The sequence below is a fragment of the Anopheles bellator genome, chromosome 2 (assembly GCF_943735745.2).
Source record: "Anopheles bellator chromosome 2, idAnoBellAS_SP24_06.2, whole genome shotgun sequence".
NCBI classification, from domain to species: Eukaryota; Metazoa; Arthropoda; class Insecta; order Diptera; family Culicidae; genus Anopheles; species Anopheles bellator.
The window spans coordinates 8735857-8747274 of NC_071286.1; the positions used below are offsets into that span (position 1 = coordinate 8735857).

The 11418-nt window shown below is 46.6% G+C and overlaps 1 protein-coding gene across 1 annotated transcript; it reads left to right on the forward strand.

The window, feature by feature from the left end:
* Window positions 1-483, forward strand: LOC131212409 (protein atonal). Its single transcript, XM_058206267.1, has one exon. It carries the CDS (start codon window positions 1-3, stop codon window positions 481-483), a length of 483 nt encoding a protein of 160 aa, XP_058062250.1.
* Window positions 484-11418: the final 10935 nt, after the last annotated feature.

An 11418-nucleotide genomic window follows, 5' to 3' on the forward strand; every position in this document is an offset into this window, starting at 1 on the left:
ATGAGCGCAGCGGACGTGTTCAACTTCCAATCGCCTTACGTAGGATACGCCGGTCAGCAGGTTACGTCGATCGCCGGTGCCAACGATCTGTATCCGTTCGCCGAAGGACACTACGCACAGAGGCACTACCTACCGAGTCCGGCCTACACGGGCACCGTCAATGAAGGGGACAGCAGCAGGAGCAGTGTCAACCTCGAGCACGACAGTAGCACCTCCGATAGTGACGTCCTTACGAACGCTGGGGCTGCCGGTGCCGTGAAAAGCAAAGCCAAACGGGGCGGCTCACTTCCGACGGTCGTGAGGAAAACCCGACGCTTGGCGGCCAACGCACGCGAACGGAAGCGCATGAAGGGGCTGAACGAGGCGTTCGATCGGTTGCGCCAGTATCTGCCCTCACTCAGCAACGATCGACAGTTTTCCAAGCACGAAACCCTGCAGATGGCACAGACGTACATTAGCGCATTGGTGGAACTGCTCGAATGAAGCCTCTTATACGGAGGGAACCGAGAGAGAGAGAGAGAGAGAGAGAGACAAGGAACGTGAGGGAGTGAGAAAGGGCATGGCAATAGTTAAGTTATTTATTGCTGTTAAACTGTGTAATTTAATTGGTAGTATGTAGTAGAACAATCTGTTACGAAAGGTTGAAAATAAAGTAAATGTTCTTATAATAAGAAGCTGATTAAAACGGTTTATTAACTTTTGTTTGTTTTATAAGAAAAATGTCCAGTAATCTATATTTCTGGGATTTTTCATATTGCACAAATTACTTATTCGATGTTTTGACTACAACAACCAATTAATCATTTGTTAACTGCTTAGTAGACGAGGACGGGGACGAGGAGGTCTATTCCGTAAAAACAGTAAAAACGATTCGAAAATATAGCAGATTTTCATCAAATTAGTAACCAGATACCACCAACTAACCCAGACCTAATGACCAACTCAATCTTAAATTTGTTTTATCTTCATCTTTGTTATGACAATTTTCAATAATTTTTTTATCGTTTGGCAAAATAGGCAAAGGGATTTAGAACGTTATTGGCAAAAGTCCTTTAATGTTGTTTTTACAGTATTTTTATTCAGTCCATAGTTTAAATCGTTTTTTTAGTCTTAGAAGGACGGACCGGGCCGTATTTATAAAGTTTAAATCGTTGTCCCACTGAAAACGAAGTCATCAGCAATGAGTTTAATTGAATGGAAAGCATTTAATAGGATCGATGTATCTTGAAGCTGTTTAATCTTTATTTTGAATTTAGAAGGGAATTGTACTAAGCATTTTTATCATATTTGACTATGTATCATTTCATGTTTCAACGCACATGCGTTAAAGAATCAATCTTATGTTGTTTTCAACAGATTCCTGGACTAAACATTTTCACTAACCAGCGTGTTTTCTAGAGAGCAACATATTATAACTTTCAAAAGTGAGACGTCTGGCTAAGAAATAAAACCGATGACTTTAGTAGAATTAATTTAAAATAGCGAAATGGTCCTAATAAAATACTGGTATATGGTGTTTGTCATGGAAAAGTTCACCAATAACTAGTCAACCTTCTTGTAAATAAATTAAAGAGCATTAAGACCATAGGATTCGAGCCTAGAACTTCTGAAATCGTTGATCCCTTCGTTCATCCATCTCACTTAGCGTATTTCGCTACCACTTGGCTCCAACTGCAAAGCGCCTTTCGACTGCAATCGGCCCAAGGTGCCAAACCAATATCTCATCATGCCAAACGGCGGGTTTTCGGTACGGATCTCTTCAAAGCGCCCCGGCGGCGGCGACATGCGGTCCCGACACGTGGGTGTAGAAGGTTTCGGGTTTGCGGCCAAAACAAAACAAACATCATCGTAACGTATGGGCTTCTCCAACATATGGTGCACGATCGGATCGGAAGGAAAAAGGACGAACGTGTGCCTGGATGGGCCTGTATTATCTCCGGAATGAGCTGAGCAGGATAAGATAAGTGTGCGATCAGGTAGTTCAGGTTCGGGTTCGCCAAAACAGTTCGCCAAATGCTGGTTGCCCGGGACCCTGGCGTTTACGCTGCCTGACGAAGGAAGCTGGAACTAATGTGACGCAACTCTTGGCTCGCAGATGGCTGATGGGGGATGAAAGCACGAGATTCACTCGTCGCTGGTCCTGCGCTCAGCTGGTACGGCCGACGAGCATTCAACAGCATGTAGTCGATCAGAGCAAGAAATAATAGGAAGTCTGTGGCAGAAGTGACCGAACCAAATGGCTTGCCGCACGTGTGTTGGCGCTGGCCACGGGCACACTTAATTTAAGGCCCGATCACTTGGCGTGTTATGATGAGCGAAGAGCAAAATCACCGAAAATTAGTTTCAACATTTATCGACACGCAAAATGGGCATCATAGCACGGGCGGAGCATCCTCCGGTGCTAATACTCCAGAATTACGCCATCGTTTGCGTCCATCGCCTCCAGAGCCTCGGCTAAGTCTCGCGGGTTTTCTTGATCCTTTCCGAGTCAGCCGGTCGTTCCGGAAGTGGAAGCTAGGCACAGTATAGGAACGACACCCCTTTGCTAGCCCTTCGCTTCCCCGCCGAAGCCACGCTTCCATTGTCAACCGTGTGGCGGGTTCGGGTCGGGTCGGTCCTGCCACTACGCCGAGCTGTCGACAGCATAAGGCGTCACTTGTTCAATGGTTGGGTGCACTTTTTTCCTGCCGTCGAGCTTTTACTGTGAGTTCTTCGGCACACGGAGAATGGCAACATATGTTGCTCTTTCGGATCCTGATGAGTTTTTCCCCATCGGCTTTTTTGGGTGCAACCCAAGGATGGGCTCGGGGGAACGGATAGGCGCTGCAGGACTGACTTTAGGAAGCGGCCAAGAAATAATAACAACGCCACGAAGAAAACCTGGAGAACTTCTTCGCCGCAGTTTGATCCCTTCGCGCCAGCCGCGCAGAAAACACTCGGAAAGGAGTCTCGGAAAAGGAAGAAAACTTACCCATACGCAGGCGCACGAACGCGTTTGCCTAATGGGGGCCCTGCGCCTGCGCGCGTGAGGAACCGAAAAAGGCATCCTTTTGCGATGCGGTTGCGGTTTAGTGGTTGGCGGGATCGACCACGCCATACTGGCCCCGTGTGTCCGGAAGATTCGACGAATGCTTACGCATGACTGGGCATCGCAGGCGTGCTTGTGTGTGGCCGTCATTTGTATTCTGGAGCGTGTGCCAGTCGCGTGGCATCGGGCCGCCGTTGAGCTGGAGGCGAACAAGTGTTTCGACAAAGTACGTAAACGAATACTACACCTACTTGTTGTTGTTGTTGTTGTTGTTGATGGGAACATTTCGTTGATTGCGAGAGTTCGTGAACTAACGCTTCTAAACTTGTGAAAAACTATATATTATAGTAACTATTAAAATATTTTTAAAAAAATCACATTTGCGCACTTTAATTTAACGAAGACAAGGAGCTGGTATTGACTTGGCTTTACGTCGCTTCATCGTAACAATTAAATCAACAAATGTAATCGTAAACACACTTTCCTTAACTTAAGTATGTCGAACCAGGCATAGACCGACGATCATGGTCATGTTAAATTTTGTACTTTTATACTACTTTTATACTGTTGTATTTTTTTTATTTAGCTTAAGACCGCCATGCTATGGAACATAACAATTTCGGACAGGATAAAACCGATAACCGGAATGACTCTGTGCCGTTGCGCTAATATCAAAAAGAACTGATAAATTTGTTTAATCCATCAATTTATGTATCGACTGACGACGCATGAAAGCAGCATTTAGTTATGGTTCGATCGGCGAAGCAGTCTCATGACCAAGTGGCAATCGAATGATCGATCCAGTATTCTAATACCGAGTGGACAGTAGAACAGTAGATAGTTTTGATAAACATTCGTTCGCGTTTATGCTTTCATTCTTCCATTGCAATTTGTTTAATGTAATTTGGCCAATAAGTAGACAGCCATATTATGCATAAAGAACACCAATATATATATTTTCAACAAATTTTTAACGTACTAACGAAATAGGTGTGGCTCACTCGTAGGTCATCCGTCTCGCTGCGCCAATTAATCGGTTTCTAAGCAACAGACGTCAGTTCGAACCCGGACAGTGCATCTTAAAGCAACTTAAAGTTGGTTGCTAACACAGCTCTGTTCGCTCTAATAGACTAAAAAAAACGAAATAGATTTAGATTCGAAGGTCTACAAAATTGATCGGATGATTAGTTGTAGCTTGTCTTTCAGTTTCTTTACAGTGTAGACCTTTTGGAATCCTCTAAACGAATTAAATTCTTCTACAATTGATAATACGACACTGTTTGCTGGAACGTTGAAATTGTTCCATTATGAGGAAGAGCAATGAATGCCTACAATGAACAGCAACCATTAGATCTCAGTTATATTCCCCCAACAAAGAATAAAGAAAATCTATTACTCAGCCACATCGAATTGAATTCTAATTATGTTCGATTGTGTTCGAATAGTCGAACTGTGGATATAAAGTTTTAAAATATGCAGTTAACAAGGTTTGTTAAAAAACGGACGTCCCCTAGGATGAAACACCCGAACTCAAAACAATGCCCCTTGTAGAATGCACAACACAAAACGAGAAGTGATCTTTCACCATCTCCTGATATTTTTTTTCCCTATATGCTACAGCGTAATGGTGAAATTATTTTGTCAACCATGTGCATAACTCGAATCGAAAGCGGGCTCGCCGGTTCAATTGTTTCCTATTATTCCGAAAAAAAACACGAAAATTGCTTCCTTTCGCTTCATCCCCGCGGGAGCCAAGTAAACAGTTGGACGCGAAATTTTCCACTATTTACACTGACCAAACACACGTCGCCGAGTCCCTGGGCCCTGGGCCCGAGAATATGCTCGCCATGTTCGCCAGAACGCGCGCCCGGAAGGCGGACTCGCTATTGACTTTGGCTATGCTGCCGGTCCGCGCTGCCGTGACGATTACCACGACGCTGGCGGCCGTGATTGACGCACTAATTGGATCGTCGCCGGACCACGGCCGCCGGCCCGGAGGTTGTGGTTTCACTTGACTTTTCACTTGACCCACGCCGGCCGCCCGGCAGTGACCTATGCTCGGCGGATTCGTTGCGCCAATCGGTGAAACTATTAGCGGTGCGATTATGTAGCGAAAAAGTCGTTAGGAAATGGTTTGCATAATCCCCGGGTCCATCCGCTCCCGATCCGCTGGATGGTAAACACACTCCGGAACCCGGGAGTTATTGTTTTCCCGACCATTGCGGGATGAGAGGTGCGCCATAAAATATTAAAGCCGATACTGGTACCACGTTGATGAGACTCATGAGTGCATAAAAGAACGGGCATACATCGGGCATTTAATCGATTCTCTGCCCCCGGCAGCAACCTGGGGCCGAGCGGGCCCCAGTGCTCATGGAAGTCAAGTGCAGAGAAAAAGGCTGCATCGCTTGGCACACATTGCGCCTGATTAAACATTGTTCAGATGCAGCGTGGTCCACTTCAGCACGTGGGCCCGGGAATCCACTTCGGAAGTGCACCACCATACACGGCGGGTCAGGATGGACCTGGCCGCGGTCCAATCACTGTCAAATAACTGTCATAATAAACAGTGCCAAAGGCCGGGACCGGGTGACCGTTCGAAAAGACAAACAGCTTACTGACAAACACGCCCGGTTTGGCGACTAGACGCGGACGCTGGTTTTGGCGAGCGAAGTCTGGGCGAAGTCCGGGCCGCACACGCCGATACGTTCCGACGATCGATGGCGAAGGTGCGTGGCTCGGGTTTTTCGGGTTGCGTGAAGATTAATCGTCGGCGTGCGGGCTTGTAAACAGCCTGCCTCGGCCTAGCCAACCATCGCAGAGCAACCCTATAATTAGTTCGCGGTCGCAACTATGTTGCGGGAGAGCCTTGTGGTGGTGCGTGCCCGTGCGTCGATCGGCTTCGAGCGGATCTCATCTTACCCCTTGGTACTGGACTTCCAGGAATTTCAGCGATGGTCCAAACCAGTCCAGTCGATTCCGCGCGGTCAGAATGAAGTCATAACGAGGGCTAAATGCCCACCAAGGAAAGGATATTTAAATGTGACGCAAGGATTGCGTCGGTGCTTGTGATTATCGCAGCGTGTGTTCCTTCGCCGAAGACGTAAAAAAGGATCGGTCCGGTCCGACGGACTGTATGAAGAAATTAATTGAAGCGCGAGGCCTCGATGGTTCAGCTATGGTTTACATTCCCCATAAACAAAAAAAAATTGAATGTTTGGGTTATGCTTCGCTTCCCAATACGCCCCTACGAGGAGAAAGTAAACAAACACCGCTGCCGACTGCCGTTGTTTTAGGTAGACTAGAAATTAATTTATCCAACCACAGACCTTACAGTTGGCGATAGGTCGTCAAAATTCTCGTGCCTTCAATCAATTTGGGCAGGTTACAGAAACGGGGCCACAAAGAATGCTTTCCGACACCCTCGAGTGTGCTGCGACACTTCGAGGTGCGCCCAAAAGCAGGATTAGGGCGCGCGATGAGAATTGACTCGTTCGCCGGCCTGTCAAGGAGTTGAATCGCACCGCGGTGAGAACTCTATTCGGATTTGATTTCGGGTAAAAGGGTAAACCCCAACCGAGAATCAAGGTTTGCGGACGTGACTTGACGGAAAGTGTTGTACGCCACGCCACGGACTTTATGGTTGAGCCGTAGAAGGGTTATTGGGACGCGAAAGGATCCCGATAGAATCCCGAACTTGTGGGATGTTTAAAGGATAAGCAGAACCCAGTGAGAGCTTCAGGCTACGGAGCTACTTTCGGTGGAGGTTTCCGAGGTGTGAGCGATAGTCTGTTGCAGAATCACTCGTTTTGTTCATTTTAATTGAATTGTGCATTAGATCGGGTAGAGGCAAAGAATTTTATGGTTAATTGGCCATTTTTGTACGAATATACCCTAAACCAAATTTAGTGACAATATAGCTAAAAATTTTCATGACGATGATTCACACTACAAAAAATCACTTGAGATAAAGAACACAGCTCACAGTTAATTGTGAAATGTTGGGTTATGTATTGACTTGTTATGTGTTTAACATTAACGTCAAGGTTTTCTGTAGTTGATTGCGTACTGAATTGGATGCCTCGATGATCGACAGTCATCGTAGTTTCAACCGATCGATTATGATGTCCTTTTACCCTTAAGAATTACGACAGCACACACCAATTAAAGGATTTTTTCTTCTTCCGATCTCACCGATAATGAAATTGGAACAGTTTACAAAAACAACAATCCGTGCCGATTCGTCCACCGAACTGGTAAATGCACCGAAATTAGCCGATCAGGGATCGGCCATCCGCTTGATCCAATCCAACCCCATCGGGCTGGTCGGGTTCTCGTGATTTCGATGCCTGATGATAGTCATTAAGTCACCCCCGAACTGGGTTAAAATCGATTTCCGGTTTCGGGCCATCGAACGGAAAGGCAAGTGGCATCATTAGAGTGCCACGGCGTGTCATGGCGAAAACGAGGGTCCCCGGCACGCCGACACAACAGGAAAAAGGATTCACCGAACGAGGAAGCATTAATTTAATTCCGGGTTCCCAAATCGACGACTCTACGGTCCCGATTCGTCCATCGTCGTTCCGGATTGTGCAGCGTTTCAACGGAGGTAGAAAGCTCGAGGACTCGCTCGCAGTGTGATAACAGATGTTGTAGATCCTCCCGAAGCGAAAGAAGCCGCAGTCAGCAACGAAAAAGAAAGATCGACGCATCGATCTTTCCGATGCACCCAAAAACCGCGCGCCCGGCATTAGCGATGCTCGATAAATGTTGAGGATCGGTAGGAGGTGCTTCTAAAGCTGCCAGGTCACGGCGTGACAATGCGCTGGATCGTCGGGAGGCCGTGGCACCGGGGGATATGTTACGCCCGATTATATCCCGAGCGAACCCTTTGAGCCACACAGTGACCGGATTATTTATGACTTCCGATCGCACCCAGAAGTGAGAAATGAGATGAGTCGGTGATGAGAAAGTACTCTCACGCCGGTGGAAAGCTTTCGGCCGCCCGGACCGGAAGTTTGGTTATGTAAATCGCTCCTTCCATCCTTCGCTCGCACAGTGTGGCCCCCTGATTTCGGGGGAACCGAAATCGTTCCGGAGTTCACCATTAAGAGGGTAAATGTCCCGCGGTGAAACGGAAACGAACTGCCAGGGGTGAGCAATTTCAGACAGATCGTAGCCCGATCGCAGCAACAGGAAGAGGGCAAAAAACGTGTGGCTCACCCCGTGTGGCTAAGGCCACACTTCCGATCACCTGTTGGCGGGGGCTCTCGTGTTTTTGGCAATCCAGTGCCACCTACAAAAGCAGTTTTTGCAACCCACCAAAAAAAGCAAAGAAAAGCTATTCCGGATTGGGCACCAGCTGAAAGATTGAAGCGACGGCCAGAAGGATCAGTTTCCCTTGATCCGCTTGGCGGTGGCTTCGGCCAACTGACGGGGTGCAGCTCAGGCTGGAACCGGACGCCGGTTTCGGACCCTTTACGAGAGGAGAGAGAAAAAAAGGATAATGAAGAGCAAGGAGCCCAGCAGCCCTAGCCCTAGATCCTGGCCACGTGTGCATCGCGTATGGTCAGCACGGTTCGAGCCGCTCGGGCCAGTCGGTCATTAGATTTGTATCAAGTGAAGCAGCACGATCCCTTGGCCTAGATCACTTTACTAGTTCATTTGGTGCCTCATTCGTCCTGTGGTTCGGTTTTTGTTTCCACTTCCAACACCGATGAAGCCCAGTTCGTCTTCGCTTTGCCGCCGGTATGCTCGGAGCACGTGCTGACATATGTTTGATGCTTTTTATTTGTTTTCCCTCACCGATCGCAATTAAGCCTCGTAGCCGTTCGATCGGATCCTTCGCCCACCGGTCCACCGGTCAGTTGTTGGAGTCCTGAAGGATTATCTCGAGCGCTGTCCAGCGATGTGAGCAATGGCAATCGGCTTGATACTTTATCGTTTTTTTACGGATTCCGATCCACAGGATCGTAGCGAAAGTATCGGTTACCGGTAACCCGCTAGCAAGGATATCGCTCGCTGGTGATCGACACCAAGCGGACGATCCTCGGGCTTCGTGTCAATTACCTCGACGAAATAAACCCTTTATTTGCGTCTAGTTTCGCGGGTGAAGATCGTTGGCGCCTGTGCTGAAATTGATTTTACACATTAAACCACGACGTACGTATGGTCTACGCGTGCTGCCTCGCGTAAGGAGCTGCGGCCTTTTAGAAGTGCGCAGTGGCAGTGATTGGAAGTGACAAGCGATGACAGCATTTCACGGTGTTGGTATTCATTTAACATAATTAAGCATACGGTGGTTAAAGTGATTATATTAAACGGTTTTTAAGATTGATTAAATAGTTTGTAATGATGGAAACTTATTTTTATAATAGAAAGACATAATAAGGACACTTTAATTTATTTTATTTTATTTTACTGTTTTTTAGCTCTGCATATCACAAGGGACAAACAATCACAGTTAATTTTAAACTTCGAATGGTTGTATCTTCAAAAGAAGTCACTTTTAGTTTTCGAATGTACTTAAATTAGTTTGAATGTGAATATTTTGAAACACTCTTTTTTTCTTCAAGCAATGTTCTTTGCCGATTTTTTTTTATGGCAATCCGTATATAAATGGTTTCGTATACCAAAAATGACCGACTTTACTTAATCTTTCGTTGATCATAAATGCTACAGCCAGCAGCCCTAACAACATTCCTTCTGAAGATTGCGTCCCTTCGATAATCGTAAGCTTTTCTCAATGTGTGCTGACTAAAATTTCGAAATGATCTTACTGGTTTCTAAATCTATCAATCTTCATTCGATTTCATCAAATTTGTTAGAAAAACAAGGACACCAGCACCGGAAAGGTATCTGTTCTGATAATACTCGAAATCGGAGGAATGGCTGGTTTGGGAAAGTGCCCGAATTTCCTTTGCCATTGTTCGATCCCACTGGTGTCCGGAAGCAGCTAATTCGGCACCTTTCACGTGCCACAATCGTGGTCGGCAGGTTACTCTGATCTTTGACGGCACGCCACAATGACAATATGGCCTGGGTACGGTCGAGAGCGGTTCGATCTGAGGATGTGGCCCAGTATTGCGACCACTTATCGTCACTAATTAGAGCTATCGCTTCAGATCTTTTTGCCGACTTGCCGACCGGTGGTCGAATCACGTGGGTCACTATCGAAAAGCAAACAAGTGGGACCTGTTCCGGCTGCTTCGGTTGACCGCAAGAGTATTCTATCGGGAGTGTTGTTTTAACAAATTGCCTACCGCATCGGATCTGTGAAAGCCGACCCTAGGCCGAACCGACGGATGGCAGGGATTGTGGGTTGCGCGAAAACGTAAAAGAATTTCAGCAACCGCTACCGTAATGAGTAGGCGGTCGGGCATGTGCCGCCCGAGGCCTTCCGGAAGAAGGCGTAAGGATGCGGGTATCAGATCGAAGGAGCTGTCGGTGTGTTTTCGCTTCCTTAGGCCCTTCATTGTTCGTCCATGGTGGCAAGGAGATGTAGGTCCACAAGTAGGTCCGGGACTTCAGAGCTAGTGACCAGCCGTCGTCGGTAGGTGTGAAAATAACAGCCACAACACTAATCCTCTTAAGGACACGGTGGGTTTCAGCGAATGTTCCGAACTAAACGGGCGTGTCATTGGTTTCAATTGGACTCGACGTGGCCGTCTGCAGAGTCACAAAGGATGGAGAAAACATAAATTCAATCCCCGGACCACCAGGCACGTTTTGGGATCAACTGGTTACGCTAAATTTGGTTAAAATTTATCGATGACCTCGATTGGAATACCCAGCCGAAACGGACCCTCTAGAGCCCGGTGGGGAGGATCGATAGAGTTATAAATCACATCTATGAGGATGCGTAAGGGCCGCCGTTGTTTTCGATGCCTGCGTATTCCGTAGGATCCGATCAGGCAGTAATATTGTTGGGGCGGTTTTAGAAAGAAATTCTCCGGAATTTTCATCATTACGATAACCGGTAAGGTTCGGTCCGTCATTTAACGATTCCCGAAGAATAGGGGATTCCAGATTGAGGTGAAAGAAAATAATAGTACCAAGGCTGGTTGGTTGGTACACATTTTAATGCCAGAGAATAGTACTCCATAAAAAGAGCGAACCCGGAATAAGGATCGCTCGAACGGAAAGCAATGCTTCAGCAGCCTGCCTGGCCAGCAAAGTTACTCTAAGCGTAAGTTTATTAGATTTATTTTTTAATTAGAATATTGTGTTGGTTTTTGTAGCTCAAATAATCTAATAAAGGAATGATATTAAGGAGTAATAATAATCTAATAAATAATATGATCACAAGAGTCACAACCAACTCACTAGTAAGAATGAAGTTAAGAAGAGCGTGTTTCAACATGTTTAAATTCATTAAAATTAAAACATCT